This window comes from Entelurus aequoreus, linkage group LG06 (assembly GCF_033978785.1).
Source record: "Entelurus aequoreus isolate RoL-2023_Sb linkage group LG06, RoL_Eaeq_v1.1, whole genome shotgun sequence".
NCBI lineage: Eukaryota > Metazoa > Chordata > Actinopteri > Syngnathiformes > Syngnathidae > Entelurus > Entelurus aequoreus.
Window position 1 is genome coordinate 38,949,045 of NC_084736.1, and position 18,229 is coordinate 38,967,273.

At 41.9% G+C, this 18,229-nt stretch overlaps 2 protein-coding genes across 2 annotated transcripts in view; one reads left to right on the forward strand and one right to left on the reverse strand.

Moving 5' to 3' along the window:
• Window positions 1-6,257, reverse strand: part of si:ch73-29c22.1 (kelch-like protein 20) — a 107,926-nt gene extending 101,669 nt beyond the window's left edge. Inside the window, exon 1 of the mRNA XM_062049505.1 lies at window positions 6,182-6,257. Coding sequence (XP_061905489.1) covers window positions 6,182-6,240 — 59 coding nt within the window. The 5' untranslated portion in view covers window positions 6,241-6,257. The remainder of the gene's footprint in view (window positions 1-6,181) is intronic.
• Window positions 6,258-6,659: 402 nt separating this feature from the next.
• LOC133652729 (uncharacterized protein K02A2.6-like) lies at window positions 6,660-9,728 on the forward strand. The gene is made up of 3 exons (XM_062051782.1): window positions 6,660-9,201; window positions 9,255-9,382; window positions 9,480-9,728. The coding sequence occupies exons 1-3, from the start codon at window positions 6,660-6,662 to the stop codon at window positions 9,726-9,728; spliced, it is 2,919 nt and encodes a 972-aa protein (XP_061907766.1).
• The last annotated feature ends 8,501 nt before the right edge of the window (window positions 9,729-18,229 follow it).

Below are 18,229 nucleotides of genomic sequence, written 5' to 3' on the forward strand. Positions count from 1 at the left end.
CCATGGAAACAAAACAAAACCAGGAAGTGAAACCAGAAACTAAGGAAGTCCAAAACTAACAGCATAACTAAACAAAACATGATCCGGACCATGGATCATGACAGAACCCCCTCCTCAAGGACAGATACCAGATGTCCAAAACCAAAAAAATGAACAAGAGTCATGGGAGGGCGGGAGGGGGACATGGCGGTGGGTCGCCAGACCACGTGTCCCCGAATCCACCGGGGCAGAATCAGGTGCCGGCGACGCGTAGACCGCCGCTGTACCTGACGAGGTGGGCGACCCGGGAAGGGCCACATCCGTGGCCGACGAGGAGATCGGCGCACTTGGCGTGGCGGACGACCAGGTAGCGGCCATATCCGTGGCCGACGAGAAGGCAGGCGCGTTGTCGTCGTGGTAGCAGCAGATGACACAGGCGTGGAGCCGACGAAGCAGGCGGAGAAGCTTGGCCAGGGGCGTCAGGCGGCGAAGCTTGGCGCGGGTCCTGGTCTTGGCATGGGGGGTCCTGGTCTTGGCATGGGGGGTCCTGGTCTTGGCATGGTGGTTCTTGGCTTGGGTCCTGGCGGCTTAAAGGGTCATGGCTTGGGTCCCGGCGGCGTGGTTCTTGGCGGCTTGGGGGGGTCTTGGCTTGGGTCAGGGTCTTGGCTTGAGTCCTGGCTTGGTGGGTCTTGGCTTGAGTCTTGGCTTGGTGGGTCTTGGCTTGAGTCTTGGCTTGGTGGGTCTTGGCGAGGGTCTTGGTCTTGGTCTTGGCGGGGGTCTTGGTCTTGGCGTGGGGGGTCTTGGACTTGGTCTTGGCGTGGTGTGTCTTGGACTTGGTCTTGGCGTGGTGTGTCTTGGACTTGGCGTGAGGGGTCTTGGACTTGGCGTGAGGGGTCTTGGACTTGGTCTTGGCTTGAGGGGTCTTGGACTTGGTCTTGGCTTGAGGGGTCTTGGCGTCGTGAAGCTGCGACTGGCGGCACTTGGCGTCGTGAAGCTGCGACTGGCGGCACTTGGCGTCGTGAAGCTGCGACTGGCGGCACTTGGCGTTGTGAAGCTGCGACTGGCGGCACTTGGCGTCGTGAAGCTGCGACTGGCGGCACTTGGTGTCGTGAAGCTGCGACTGGCGGCACTGGGCGTCGTGGAGCTGCGACTGGTGCCTGGCGTGGAGCAGGTACTGGTGGCGCTTGGTGTGGTGGATCTTGGCGTGGAGCTGGGCGTGGAGCAGGTGGAGGTGGCCTAGCTGGAGGTTGCGGCTTGGCAGGCCGAAAAACTGGTGGTGGTGGTCGTGCTGGAGGCTGTGGCTTGGCGTGACGAAAGACTGGTGGTGGTCATGCTGGAGGCTGTGGCTTGGCGTGACGAAATACTGGTGGTGGTGGTGGTCGTGCTGGAGGCTGTGGCTTGGCGTGACGAAATGCGACCCCACCTGAACAGTCCCCAGCCCCAGCCCCCCCCTCAAGGAGCGGATCCCAGACGCGCTCCCTGCGGTCTGGAACCGTCTTTTGGGGTGGGTGGTGGGAGGTCAGGGGGGGGGGCAGAATCTTCCCCTCCAAACTGTCCAAAAAGTCTTTCTTCCTGGGATTGAGTGGGTGAAAAAAAATAATTGTGTGACGTGGGCGTGGCTTGAGTTCTGGGGGGCGGGGCATGAAAACTGGGTGACTGTGACTGACAGGATCTAATTTGTAAAAACATGTCCTGATAATGTCTTATAATGTTTTTACAGTCTTTTGCTGGAGGTGAGTGATCAAAAGAAAAAGTCTTGAAAAAAAAATCCTGGTCTGTGATGTCATCCTGGGTAAGAGTTATCTAGTGAAGAGAAGGTGATGTTGCCAGGAAGACAGCCTGGCAACTGGGAGCTTAAATAACAGTGACAGCAGGTACGGGACTCAAAATGTGAAAACGTGAGACAGGTGTGTGTGAGTCCAAACGTGGAACAGGTGAAACTAATGAGTAACCATGGAAACAAAACAAAACCAGGAAGTGAAACCAGGAACTAAGGAAGTCCAAAACTAACAGCATAACTAAACAAAACATGATCCGGACCATGGATCATGACAATAATAATAATATAATAATAATAATAATAATAATAATAATAATAATACACTTTATTTGTATAGAAAAGAATAGAAAGTATTTTATTGATCCCTGGGGTAAATTCAGCACCACAGTTCGCTCTCAATAGACAATAATAATAATAGATAATATAATATATATAATATATTATATATATATAATATAAATATATTTTACATATACTCTACATTTAAGTGCAGTCAAGGAACATATGCATTATACAGTCTGATGGCTGTCGGTATGAAGGACCTCCTGTGTCGTTCCGTGTTGCATTTTGAGAGTCTGAGCCTTCCACTGAACGTGCTCATTCTCTCAAATATTGTATAGCACCTTTCATACAAGAATTGCAGCTCAAAGTGCTTCACAACAGTAAAAGACATGATTAAGTAAAGACATAATAAAAACAAGCGTAGAAAATGGAAATCAAATTGTAACAAATAAAAATAAAGATAAAAGCAAAGGAGAAAACAAAAGGATCAGATCATGATACCACAAATTTAGGTATCAATCCGATACCAAGTAGTTATAGGATCATACATTGGTCATATTCAAAGTCCTCATGTGTCCAGGGACATATTTCCTGAGTTTATAAACGTAGTAAAAAAAATAAAAAATGAAAATAGATTGTGATGGTAAAAAATATTGATGTAATCATAGTAGTATCGACTAGATACGCTCCTGTACTTGATATCATTACAGTGGATGATAGGTGTAGATCCACCCAAGGCATTTGTTTACATTCAGTAACGGCGTCACCGCTAATGACGCTGGTGATGTCAGGACGTGGACAATGGGGTGGTTTGTTTTCCCGGAATGCAAAGGAATTGGATCGGACATGGCGTGGTGCAGGAACTGAAACCCGCCGTGGTGCAGGTACTGGAACCCGCCGTGGTGCAGGTACTGAAGCTTGGCGTGGTGCAGGTACTGAAGCTTGGCGTGGTGCAGATACTGAAGCTTGGCGTGGTACAGGTATAGGAACCTGCCGTGGTGCAGGAACTGGAACCTGCCGTGGTGCAGGTACTGGAACCTGCCGTGGTGCAGGTACTGGAACCTGCCGTGGTGCAGGTACTGGAACCTGCCGTGGAGCTTGGCGTGGTGGAGCTTGGCGTGGCCTTGGCGCAGGTGCTAGCCTTGGAGCTTGGCGTGGAGCTAGCCGTGGTGCAGGTGCTAGCCTTGGAGCAGATGCTAGCCTTGGGTTTGGTGCTAGCCTTGGCGTAGGTAGAGGTGGCCTAGCTGGGGGTTGCGGCTTGGCATGCCGAAAGACTGGTGGTGGTGGCCGGGCTGGAGGCTGTGGCTTGGCATGGTGAAAAGCTGGTGGAGGTGGCTGGGCCGGAGGTTGCGGCTTGGCATGGCGAAAGACCGGTGGAGGTGGCCGGGCTGGAGGTTGTGGCTTGGCATGGCGAAAGACTGGTGGTGGTGGCCGGGCTGGAGGCTGTGGCTTGGCGTGGTGAAAAGCTGGTGGTGGCATGACGAAGAACTCGTGGTGGTGGCCGGGCTGGAGGTTGCTGCCTGGCTGGGCGCAGCTGAGCCACCCCACCAACACAGCTCCCGGCAATATCCCCCCCCTCAAGGAGCGGATACCAGACACACTACCTGCGGTCTGGAATCGTCTTTAGGGGTGGGTGGAGGTAGGTCAGGAGGGGGGAAGAATCCTCCCCTCTAATTTGTCCAAAATGTCTTCCATTTCTCCCCACCAGGGTTTTTGTGGGTGAAAAAAAACAAACATTTTGTGACGTGTCTGTCAGGACGTGGTCTATGGGGTGGTTTTGTTTTCCCGGAATGAAATGGAATTGGATCAGACATGGCGTGAAGGTAAATACATGTTTAATCTTTACTATAAACTACAAAAAAGGGTACAAACAAAAGGCGCGACAAGGCGGAGAACAAACTTGGCTATGAAAACAAAAAACTAGCACAAAGGCAAAACTATGGACATGAAACAAATAAACACTTACTGTGACCAGAAAGAACAGCATGAACTATGATATCAAAGGTAACAAGGGTATCATCAGGTAACATGGGTACATGGGTATCAGAGGTAATGTCGCCATGCCGACTGCCTGGCAACTACAAGCTTAAATAATAAGGACATGATTAATGACAGGTGCGTGAGTTCGAACACATGACAGGTGAAACTAATGGTCGTCATGGAAACAAAACCATGGAGTGAAAAAACAGGAAGTAAAAGTGTCCAAAAACCTGACAGAAAATAGCCAAACAAAACATGATCAAAAGACATGACAGGTGAGCTATTGTATCCTCCTAGGGTGTGTAGTGAAGCATGTTTAGCTATTCCTCGTTCTCCAGTGATAATAATACTTGTAAGAAACTTACTTTATTTGTCGCCATGGAGACAAGGATTAGTGATTTAGAAGTAGCTACAACACTGCTGACTGCGGGTGGACTTTACCCTCCATCTAGCTAGCCGTGTCTTAAAGCACCTCTTCCTGAGGGTATTTCAGTGTTATAACTTCACCTTTATCTTTAGTTTTTACACCAAAATACGTCCATTCTCCATTTTCTGTCTACACACTGTGTCTGCTTGTAAGTACTCTGTGTGTGCGCGCTGTGGAACATGCTCGTCTGCTCGTAAAACCAACAATGACACGACGTGACGACGGTACTTTTTAGAGGCGGTATAGTACCGAATATGATTCATTAGTATCGTGGTACTATACCAATACCAGTATACTGTACAACCCTAATATATATATATATATATATATATATATATATATATATACATATATACATATATATATATATATATATATATATATATATATATATATATATATATATATATATATATATATATATATATATATATATATATATATATATATATATATATATATATATATGTATCGGCTCCTGCTTTGTTTAGTTCCGTGATGACCTCTCTGAAGTTTTTTAATCAATCAGAAATATCAAGCAGCTAAAATGTGCCAAACATGGCTAAATGTGGAGAGTGTTTTTCATTTTTCCCATCATCCCTTGTAATGGATTTAAATTGGTGTAGTTTGAAATTTTTTATGCTAATTGGATGTTTTTTTTTATCATTTCCACAAAGTGGAAGTGTTATGTGTGACTGTGTTTGTTTAATATTTGTGCTGGTTTAATTAGTTTTTCTGCACCATGACTAGGGAAGGTTGTTTGGATTGTATCATATAAGTAATTGCTGTGCACATCTCAACATTGATCTATGTTTAATGGCCTCTGACTTGAGTTAATTTTGCAGACCACCTTATGGTGACAAAATGTCAGCGAACACGTCTGTCTATTTGTATATTGTATGAAAACACTGCGTCCCGCCAATTTGTTTATTGACCTCACCGAAACAGCACTGTCGAAACAGAATGTTGTGGCGACGTAAGCAATACGCAAGGGATTGTGTGGAGCGGAGGCAGCATGTCAGCTTAGTGGACGTACTTTAATATGTCCCAGATATACCCGCGGACAGTGATTTCCAAAATGTGCAACATGCAAATATTAAGAGGACGGTGGCGGCTTTTAGGAATAGAAAGTAGAGTTGGAGCTATAACACGAAGCAAGTGTGACTTCAGGCTCACTGCAGCTCTCGCTGTTCGTCACGGATATGGAGCAACAGAAGTAGTGCCTCTGAACATGAATACAGTCTACAATAACACCAGATAGTGTCTAAACACAAGTAAAGTCTACAATAACACCAGAAAAAGATGCTAGATTTGTTGTTAGTTTTTTTAACAAAGAAAAAGTCTCTAAGGATTAGAGAAGTCTTTAGAAACATGAACAATTCTCAACAAAGTACATTGCATATTGAGCAGCAAAACAGAAAAATATGTTAATACTAATAAATACGTTTTTTTTTAATGTTTGTACAACATTTTTAAGGAAAATATATACAGCATTGCAGAGTATTCAAATTATATGATGACATTAAGTTGACCACGCCCCTGGCCATGCCTGGAAAAGGTATATTGGCAACCCTGTGTTGCTTCCAGGGGGTTTTAAGTCTGCTCTGAGTCTAGATTTTTTGGGTATTTTGACCAAAGACGAGGTTTTATTACACCAAGAAACTGTTTTATTATGTGAAAAAAGGCATAATATAGTCATATTATGATTTTTCATCTACATTTAAAACACTTACCTTCTACATAAGCTGTAATGGTCAAAATGTTGCGTAGATACATCTTCAAGCCCTCCCATCTTTGTGGCAGCTGCATCCTTCAGGTAAATACGAAGACTAGAATGTAATATACCTTTAATACATTCGTACAGGATTAAAGTGTGTGTTCTACATAGATCAGTGGTTTTCAATTATTTTCTGTCACACCCCCTTGAGGGGACAAATAAATGTTCAAACACCCCATCAATTGGAGTCCTAATGAGAACCTGACAGTATTTATTTATTAATGTATATCCTGAACTGAAGGGTTACGTACGTGTACTTGGTCATGTTTCCTATCGAGCTGAAGGCTTGTGTATCGTTCAAAAATTAAACAAGACGCTAATACTAAAAGTCAAAACTGCAAGACAGATGCACGTTGCAATCAAACAGCCGGTGTGTGGTAAGTACAATTGTTGTGTATTAACAGTCCTAGTTTTGTCCCTGCTGAGTTACCGTCATGCCTCCTGCTCTTGATGTCACACCACTGTTGGAGAACCTTCCTATAAGAATGGAAGTAGACACTGGTTCACGCATATCGATGGTATCAGAAGCTGTTTACAGTGAGAAACTACAGCACCTTGTGCTACAACCAACCCGGCTGAAGTTAAGGACCGACACAGGAGAACCGGTCCCAGTGCTGGGAGTTGTGGATGTGACAGTGGAACACAACGGACAGAAAAAGACTCTTCCACTGTACATCATTCAAGGGAAACGGCCAGCATTGCTAGGCCGCCGGTGGCTGGAGAAGCTCAGTCTGAATTGGCAGGAAGTATTCCTAGTTAGGGGTGGGGACACAGGGCCACTACAGGAGATTCTAAAGACACATTTCCCCGTTTTTGATGGAGAACTTGGCAGCATGAAAGACATTACAGTTAAGCTGACAGTGAAACCAGGAAGCGTGCCAAAAGCTTTCAAAGCTAGACCTGTTCCATATGCCATAAAACCGAAGGTGGAGGCAGAATTAGCCAGGTTAGTGAAGAGTGGAGTACTGGAACCAGTGAGCACAAGCGAATGGGCAACCCCGATTGTTCCAGTCATGAAAAAGGATGGAACTCCACGGATCTGTGGTGACTTTAAAGTCACATTGAACCCTGTCCTACATGCTGAGAAGTATCCTTTGCCCATTATTGAGGAGCTTTTTGCCGGCCTAGCTGGAGGCCAGAAGTTTAGTAAGATAGATTTATGTCAGGCCTATCTACAAATGCATGTGGATTCAGAGTCACAAGAGTTGTTGACTATAGTGACACACAAAGGCCTGTATAAGTACCGCAGGCTCCCTTTTGGAATTACCTCTGCCCCAGCACTTTTCCAAAGAGCCATGGACCAGATTCTCAGTGGGATACCAGGGGTCCAGTGCTATCTCGATGATCTGCTCATCATGGGACCGGATGAGCAGTCACACTTGAGGAATCTGGACATCACACTGCAAAGATTGGAGGAATATGGCCTGAGAGTTCGGAAGGATAAGTGTGAGTTTTTCCGGCCTTCTGTTGAATACCTGGGGCATGTAATCGACAGCACAGGACTCCACAAGGCACCATCAAAGGTGAAGACTGTTGTAGAGGCTCCATCTCTGAAGAATGTAAGTCAGCTGAGGTCGTTCCTGGGCCTCCTAACATACTATGCAAAGTTTGTGCCTAACCTTGCAAATGCATTGAAGCCTCTGCATGAACTTCTGAACAAAACTAAGAAATGGAAGTGGATGTATAAATGTGAGACAGCTTTCAAGGAAGTGAAGACAGCGCTGTCACAATCTGAGGTCCTCACTCATTTTGACCCCACATTGCCAATTCAGCTGGCATGTGACGCCTCACCTTATGGTGTGGGGGCAGTAGTGTCACACATAATGCCATCGGGCGATGAAAGGCCCATCGCTTTTGCATCAAGGACTTTGAGTAAAGCAGAAAGCAATTACGCCCAAATTGAGCGTGAGGCACTATCTATAGTGTTTGGGGTGAAAAGATTTCACCAGTACCTTTATGGCAGAAAATTCACGCTATTGACTGACCATCTGCCTCTCACCTCCATTTTTGGTTCCCATACTGGCATTCAATCGCTTGCTGCCAGCTGTATGCAACGATGGGCTCTTTTACTGTCTGCCCACCAGTATGACATTAAATATAGGAAGGCAGATCAGCACGGAAATGCTGATGGGCTGTCAAGACTTCCACTGCCGGTCACACACATTGAGCCGAAACAGGCTGAGATATTCTGCTTCAAGGAAGCGGCTGCTACCCCAGTGACCTCAGCTCATGTGAAGAGACACACTCGCAATGACCCAATCCTGTCTGAAGTTATGGACATCATTGCTTGCGGCAGAAAAGGAGATATGACCCAAAGCTTAAAGCCATATCTGATGAGAAAAAATGAGCTTTCAGTCCAGTCTGGATGCTTATTGTGGGGCTATCGTGTCATTATTCCTCCACCATTAAGAGAAAAAGTGCTTGATGAGCTTCACTCTGGGCACTGTGGTGTAGTGCGAATGAAAGAAATGGCACGCAGCTATTTGTGGTGGCCAAGCCTGGATGCAGCTATAGAAGAAAAAGCCAAGTCATGCTCTGCCTGCCAGAAACTGAGAAACCTCCCACAGCTGGCTCCCTTGCATCCGTGGGACTGGCCTGAGGAACCATGGCAAAGAGTCCATGTTGATTTTGCTGGACCACTAGAGAACCACATGTTCTTACTTGTAATTGACGCTCATAGCAAATGGCCTGAGGTCGCTGTCATGAAGAGCACCTCGTCAGAGAGAACCATTGAAGAGTTGAGATCCATTTTCAGTCGTAATGGTCTGCCACAGCAGTTGGTTAGCGACAATGGTCCACAACTGGTGTCAGAAGAATTTAAGGCGTTCATGGAGGAGAATGGTATTCAGCACATCAAGTCTGCGCCCTATCATGCGGCTACAAATGGGCTTGCGGAAAGATTTGTACAGGCTCTGAAGAAAGCTCTCAAGTCCTCCCAAGCACACAAACCCTTAAAAGGCGCCTCGATGCTTTCTTGTTGGCATATCGAAACACCCCTCATGCTACCACAAAGGTGTCCCCTGCCTCAGCGATGTTCAAGAGACAACTCCGCACTCGACTAGATCTCCTGAAACCTCTAAAGACAAGAGAGGTTGTGCATCAGCAACAGAAGGCTCAAGTGGAAAGACGGGCAAATGCAAAATTGCGGAGCTTCATGGTAGGAGACCGGGTTCTTGCTAGGACCTACACCAACGACATAAAGTGGGTGCCTGCGACCATTGTTTCCAAAACAGGTCCTGTCTCATATACTGTAGAAACCAGTGACCATCGCATCTGGAGAAGACACCTCGACCAACTGCTGCACACTTTGGGGTCTCATGATGACTCACGCCAGCCGACATCTTTTGTTCCGGAGCTGTGTCCTTCCCTGGGGCAGCCTCAAACCCCAGACACGGCTGCTGTTCGAAGTGCACCTGGATCTGCTCCTGGCACACCGGAACCTGCACGAGTACCTGCCTCAGGTTTCGCTTCACCCAGACCAGAACCCACACCATCTACAGTGACCGAAGTGCCTAGAGGTCGTGTTTACCCTCAACGAGAAAGACGACCCCCAGATAGACTGTCATTGTAGTCTAGGCGCTGACCCGTGTCATTGGGGCAGAATAATCCCCAGGGTTCAGTTTGGGATTGAGGTAGTCCACCCTCATTCTCTAGTTCAGGCAAGTGTTGTATTTGTTTAAAAGTTATCGTTGAACAGTTTATATTTCACAAAAGAGACTGACGTGTATTTTGAAGTTGGCTTTGATTTTGTTTATTTTATTTTTGTTAAGGGAACCTTAAAAGTAAAAGGGGAGGGATGTTGTGTATTAACAGTCCTAGTTTTGTCCCTGCTGAGTTACCGTCATGCCTCCTGCTCTTGATGTCACTTCCTGTATCATACAGAGTTGTTGTTGACCTCGACAGTAGTAAACGTGAAGCTACAGAGCAACCAAGGTTTCCGTGTCCTTATTATTATTGGTGTAATACCCAACCATATACAGGTATATGGGTATATAACAAGGGTCGGCAACCCGCGGCTCTAGAGCCGCATGCGGCTCTAGCGCCGCCCTAGTAGCTCTCTGGAGCTTTTTCAAAAATGTATGAAAAATGGAAAAAGATGAGGGGAAAAAAATATATTTTTTGTTTTAGTATGGTTTCTGTAGGAGGACAAACATGACACAAACCTCCCTAATTGTTATAAATCACACTGTTTGTATTAAACATGCTTCACTGATTCGAGTTTTTGGCGAGCGCCGTTTTGTCCTACTAATTTTGGCGGTCCTTGAACTCACCTTAGTTTGTTTACAAGTATAACTTTCTCCGACTTTCTAGGACGTGTTTTATGCCACTTCTTTTTCTGTCTCATTTTGTCCACCAAACCTTTAACGTTGTGCATGAGTGCACAAAGGTGAGTTTTGTTGATGTTATTGACTTGTGTGGTGTGCTAATCAGACATATTTGGTCACTGCATGACTGCAAGCTAATCGATGCTAACATGCTATTTAGGCTAGCTATATGTACATATTGCATCATTATGCCTCATTTGTAGCTATATTTGAGCTCATTTAGTTTCCTTTAAGTCATCTCAATTCAATTTATGTCGACACACTATCTGTATGTAATATGGCTTCTAATTTGTTGCGGCTCCAGACAGATTTGTTTTTGTATTTTTGGTCCAATATGGCTCTTTCAACATTTTGGGTTGCCGACCCCTGGTATATAACAACAATACTTACAGTATAAACACTTTGTCCGACTCAAAACTGGCACATACAACTTAATGGCAAAGACTACTTCCTGACTACGGCGACACACCTGGGGCGAACAACACAGTTGCGTAAAGTTATAGGACAGCATAAAAAGCACAAAACACATTGAAATATAGTTTTTAAATAGAAGTTTAAAAAAAAAAAAGTCCATGATTAAAATGGTCAGATGAAATATGGTAAGAACCATGAGTCAAAATAAAAACAGTTCAAAACAAACAAGTAGAAAAACTTGGTATACAGGTATTGATTCCCAGGTACGAGGAATCGGTACCGTATGAGTTCGAATGTGAAAGGTACAAGGGGTGTAAATCTTTGGGCAGCTAACGAACTGATTCCGATTCCTGAGATGACAATTCAAACCAGAATCGAGTCAACATGATTATCGATTCAAACCGATTCTCGCAATGTTTTATGATGCAATTATAATGAAACTTTTTCAAAACAAGTTACAGGTTACAAAAGCTCCTTCTGGTTGCATGGAGATGGCCTAAAAACATATTTTTAGTAATTTATTCTAATTCAAGTCTTTTAATCTTATGAAATTATTTACAATTGGGATGAATGAGAATTGCGATTCGGATGTAAATATATTTTTTTGTTCACCCCTAAAAGGTATCCTGTTAAGACCTGTTAAGCCAGGCCATTCTCAGTTTAGTTTTTAGGTGTTTTTGGTTATTTCTTGTGCTCTTATTTTGTTTCCACTTCCTGTTGTGGTTGTATTTTCCCGGCACTAGCTTCACACTGCTTCTTAATGCTGTCTTCATTGCCTGGGGGTGATTAGTATTATGGTTTTCACCTGCTGCTAATCACCACCTGGGCAGTATTCAAGCCAGTCACATGTCGTTGTGGGATCATTCTGTCAGGTATGCTCCTTGTAGGGGAGGACGTGACCCCCAAAAAGCGGGAGACACGTGCAAATAAATGAGAATTTAATGTCCCGATACATCACACAAACAGAGTGCGGAAAGGTCAAGCACATAACTCAAAGTGGAGAAAAACAGTACTTATCATCCCCAGGTGATGAAGACAGCACTAAGACGCAGTGGGAATCTAGGAAAGGGAAAGTACAACCACAACTAGGGTTGTCCTGATACCAATATGTTGGTACAGCAACCAAAATATCTTTCCATACTTTTCTAAATAAAGGGAACCAAAAAAAATGTCATCAATGTCTTTATTTGAACAAAAAATCTTAGGGTACATGAAACATATGTTTATTATTGTAATTTAGTCCTTAAATAAAATAGTGAACATACTAGACAACTTGTCTTTTAGTAGTAAGTAAACAAACAAAGACTCCTAATTAGTCTGCTGACGTATGCAGTAACATATTGTGTCATTTATCTACCTATTATTTTGTCTACATTATGAGGGACAAACTGTAAAAATAGATTTTTAATCCACTTTTTCATTTAATGTTAATATCTGCTTATTTTCTGTTTTAACATGTTCTATCTACACTTCTGTTAAAATGTAATAATCACTTATTCTTCTCTTCTTTGATACTTTACATTAGTTTTGGATGATACCACACATACTTGGTATCGGATCGATACCAAGTAGTTACAGGATCATACATTGGTCATATTGAAAGTCCTCATGTGTCCAGGGACGTATTTCCTGAGTTTATAAACATAATATGAATTTTAAAAAAAGGAAAAAAGATTTTGTGACAATACAAAATATTGATGTAATCATAGTACTATTGACTAGATACACTATTGTACTTGGTATCATTACAGTGGATGTCAGGTGTAGATCCACCCATGGCGTTTGTTTACATTTAGGAGCGCTAGCCTGTTAGCAGTGAGTTTCTGTATCCTCCCAGGGTATGTAGTGAAGCATGTTTAGCTATTCCTCGTCCTCCAGTGATAATGTACATTTAAGAAATGTACTTTATTTGTCACCATGGAGGCCAGGATTAGTGATTTAAAGTAGCTAAAACACGGCGGGCTGCGGATGGATGTTAGCTGCTAGCTAGCTAGCCATGTTTTAAAGCACCTCTTTCTGAGGGTGTTTCAGTGTTATAACTTCACCTTTATCTTTAGTTTTTACACCAAAATGCGTCCATTCTCCCTTTTCTGTCTAGGCACTGTGTCGGCTTGTAAGTACCCACACAGCAAAAACACTCCGCGGCGGATCCCCCGCGGAGCTATCGCGCTTTCCGGAACGGAACCGCGAAACGGACCCGTATCGGCGTCCACTTGCTCTCAGGAACGTATCCGCCACGGAGGCGGGTTGCGGATCCGCCGTGGCGGCGCGCCTCATCCGCTCCGCAGCCATGATCAAAACCTAACCTCCGACGCGGGTGCGCCGAGGCGGGTGCGCCGAGGCGGGTGCGCCGTGGCGGCGCGCTGCATCCGCTCCGCATCCATGATCAAAGCCTAACCTCCCGCCGCGGACCAGCAACGGACTCATAAAAACCCTGGCTCATCTGGCCGTTTTGGACCCGTTTATCTTATTTTCAAAATCGCTTCTGTTTTTGCTGTAGTATAAAATGACCTGCAGGCCATTTGCGGCCTGCAGGTCATTTAACGGCCCCACGGCACATTTAAAAAAAATACGATTGAAATAAATAAAAAACATTAAAAGTGGTATTTAAAGAGCAAACAGGTGAAATGTAACAAGAAAATGTAGCAATGTTTACTCTAATCACACAAAGCTGCCATGTAGGCTGTTTCTTTCTTTAAAAAATAATGAATGAAAATCAATGTCATTATGAATTATTGACCTATTCAAGGCTCAATAAAGGAAGTCGACAAACATCAGTTGAAGCGTTACGTTAATCCAGGGGTCACCAACCTTTTTGAAACCAAGAGCTACTTCTTGGGTACTGATTAATGCGAAGGGCTACCAGTTTGATACACACTTAAATAAATTGCCAGAAATAGCCAATTTGCTCAATTTACCTTTAACTCTATGTTATTATTAATAATTAATGGTATTTATCATTGTGGAAACACTGATCATCTTAATGATTTCTCACAATAAATATATATAGAAACAGATAAATATCAATATGCAAAAATTTATTTTTATATTTTCTCTAAGTGCACATTTTTCAAATTGAAGTTTTTTCCATAACTTGAGATGATTTATTTTGGAGCAGAAAGATGGCTGCGATCAGAAGTCTCTGAGACGAGAGCTCGGCCAATAATCCCAAAATGAGCCGATTAAACGCCTGAAACTATGTGCCTCTAAATAAATACAAGGCTGGAACCTCACGCTGAAGAAACTATTTCAGATTTGGAATCATATATTGATTCATTCTATTATAACATGACGACAAAGAAGCGTGGGAGACGCCAGCTGAGTCACTCAAGTGAGTCTGATGATATCACGAAGGACTTAAAAGATATCAGAAGCTCCATGGCAAAAATCAATGACAAATTACAAAACCTCGACTTATTGAAGAAACTATCCGAGGATGTGGAGGAGCTTAAACAATCTATGGACTTTCAAAGTGCACTTGTGGACGTGCTCAAGCAGGAAAATGCTACGCTACGAGCAGAAGTGAACAGCCTCAGACAGCAAACTTATGACATCGAAAATACAAATATTAAAGTCACGCAAGATATTTTGGATTTGCAATGTAGGAGTATGCGGAACAATATCATCATTCACGGAGTTCCGGAGGAAACGTGGGAAACTCACCACAAAACGGAGGAGTTGGTCCAAACTTTTTTAACATCCCAGCTCAAGATGGAGGGCGCAACAGCGAGGAACATCGGCTTTGGACGTGTTCATCGTATTGGGAAAAAACAACATTCTGGGGGAGAGAAGGTATGTCGCCCAATTGTTGCACAGTTTGTTGATCCAAAGAGTAAATCCATGGTAATGGAGCGTGGAAAAGAACTCAAGGGAACGACCTTCTCCATTAGTGACCAGTTTCCAGCCGAGATACTCAAGAGAAGACGACTGTTGTATCCAATAATGAATGAGGCTAAAAAGAACAACAAACGAACCCGTCTAATTGTGGACAAACTCTACATCGAAGGTACTCCTTTTAGAAATGCCAGTATTACATACTGGTTGAGTGGCGGTGTTGATAAAATCCAAACGGACTGAAAAGAACATTGCAACCGCACCAAAACAATGGTGCGAGATGATGACGTCATGCATGCACAGGTAGTCATGGAAACGTTTAATACCGCCAGAAACCTCGATGAAGTTATTTCAGGTACTTTTTTCTTCATTTCTGTCCAAAAAATTTTTTATGGGGGGATGTATTATTGGCCTGGTTCTGTTTTTTCTTTTTATACCACTACTTGATCGATTGGTGATATTTGTTTAGTTTAGTTTGATTATCTCTTGGTTTTTTATTCTTCTATCTTCTACTGTTCTACTTTTTAGTTTTCTCCTTCTCTTATGATCTTGTTTCCATTATCTTTTTTTTTCTTTCTCTTTAATTTATTTTACTTTCTTTAAGCATGTTTGTTTTGCTATTTAAATTATTTTATTTTGTGGTAAAGAGCAATGGGAGGGGGGAGGTAGGGGGATTGACAAGGAAAAATAACCCAGTTAAATTATATATTGAGAGGACACATTCACTAAATGTTATGTTTGATAATTTTTGTCACATAAGGAAGAAAACCAGTTAACACAAACAAAAGATATTGCAATGACTAGAAAATGTTTGAGAATTATATCTTGGAATGTAAAAGGTGCAAATGAACAGGTGAAACAAAGAAAAATTCTGAAGCATCTAAACAATCTTTCTACTGATATTGCTTTTCTACAGGAAACCCATTTGAAAACTGAACATTTAAAATATCTGAAAAAAGGATGGGTTGGTGAGATAGTTGGTGTTGGACTGTCCTCTAAAAGATCTGGTGTTGCTATAATGTTTAACAAAAAGATTAACTATATTATACATAGTGTATTTTTAGATCCAGAGGGTAGATATATGATTATTAACTGCCATATAGATAATAACAATATCACACTGGTAAACTCATATGCACCCAATGATGATAAACCTTCTTTCTTTGGTGACATGGAGCTCAAATCGGCAGATTATGTTGATTCTGATATTATTATGGGTGGAGATCTAAATTTAACAATAAATCCAAATATTGATAAAACTGGTAAGATCGTTAAACCCAAGAAATCTGTTTTTTCTCTTCTGAAAATAATGCAAACTCTTAACCTAATAGATATTTGGAGAACCTTAAATCCATATGAGAAGGATTTCACTTTTTATTCAAACAGACATCAGTCATTTTCAAGAATTGATATGTTCTTTGTTCCTAAGGCAATTGTAGAAAACGTGCAGGCTAAAATTCACCCAATAATTATTTCTGATCATAGTCCAATTCAAATCGACGTAAGCTTTCCTCCTGTCACTTTCCAATTCAAACAATGGAAAATTAATATTTCTTTATTGGATAGTGAGAAAAATAAATTACGAATTAAATAATTTATTTCAGACTTTATTAAAAATAACCAGGATTCTGTCTCTGACATTTCCACAATATGGGAAGCACTTAAATGTTGTGTAAGAGGATAACTTATTAGGATTGCAAGCTTTAAGAATAAAAAACAACGTGCTGAAGAAAATGAATTATTGAATGCAATCAAACAATTGCAGAACACATTGGCCAAACAGTATAATCAGGAAACATAGATCAAACTTTGCAAACAAAGAATGGAATATGATAATATAATAAAGCAAAAGGTTGAATATAAAATTAATAGGGCAAAATTAAAGTTTCATGAATACGGCGAGCAAGCTGGAAAGCTCCTTGCTTTAAGATTAAAGAAGCAGATGACTAGAAATCATATATCTAATATTAAACTTTCAGATGGTAGTATTACTGTTGATCGCAAGCAAATCAATGAAACGTTTAGAACATTTTATACAAATTTATATAAGCCTGAGAAAGATTGTAGCATAGAAGCTATGCGATCATATTTAGACGCAATACAACTGCCATCCTTATCAGAGCATGAAATAACATTTCTGGAGGAACCTATACAATTAATGGAAATTCAAAAAGCTATACATTCATTTGCAAAAAATAAATCTCCTGGCCCTGATGGCTACAATACAGAATTTTATCAAATATTCAGTGAAGATTTGTCTCCTCTATTATTACAAATGTACCAATCTTCATTTAATAAACAATTGTTTTCTCCAACCTTCAATTTTTCTCATATCTCATTGATACATAAAAAGGATAAAGACCCATTGAATTGCAGTAATTATCGTCCTTTATTCCTAGCCAATATGGACAATAAAATATTGGCAAAAATCTTAGCCACACGATTATCAAATGTAATAGGAAAATTAATTCATACTGACCAAACTGGCTTCATGGTAGGTCGACAATCTTCAGACAATACAAGGAAATTGTTTAATGTTATTTACTATGCTAGAAGTCTCCCTTATCCCACAGCAGTATGTACTGTTGATGCGGAGAAGGCTTTCGACCACATAAACTGGTCATTTATGTTTTGCACATTACGTAAATTTGGATTTGGAGATAATTTTACACAATGGATTAAGATGCTTTATACAAGACCCATGGCATCAGTCAAAACCAATAATCATATTTCAGAACCTTTTTCGTTAAAAAGAGGAGTAAAACAGGGATGTCCTGCATCTGGATTATTATTTAATTTGGTTATTGAACCCTTAGCTGCAAAAATAAGAAATGAAAATAATATTCATGGTATAAAAATTGGCTCTCGGTATAATAAGCTGTCGATGTATTGTGACGACATAATTCTCTACCTGTCACATGTTAACTCCTCTCTTCACTATATCAATAATGTCATTACTGAATATTGCTGTTTATCAGGGTATAAAGTCAATTGGGACAAATGTGAAATATTACCACTTAATAAACACTGCAAGAAATCACAAGTTCAGAACTCCAAAATTATATGGATAGAGGCAGAAATCATATATCTAGGACTACATATTACACCAAACCTTTATGCAAGTAGAGATCTAAATCTTAAACATTTAAAAAAAAAGATAGAATCCAAAATGGAACGCTGGTCACATCTCCAAATATCACTTTGGGGTCGTGTGAACATAGTAAAAATGAGTATACTGCCAGCAGTTAATTATATACGGAAAATGATGCCTGTCCTAATTAATAAAAGTTGGTTTAAGAAAATACATACAATGATATCACATTTTATATGGTGTGGAAAGAAGGCCAGATGCTCATACTTAAGGTTGTCTTGTACACAAGATAAAGGAGGACTACAATTACCAAACTCATTACATTATTATATCTCCTTCG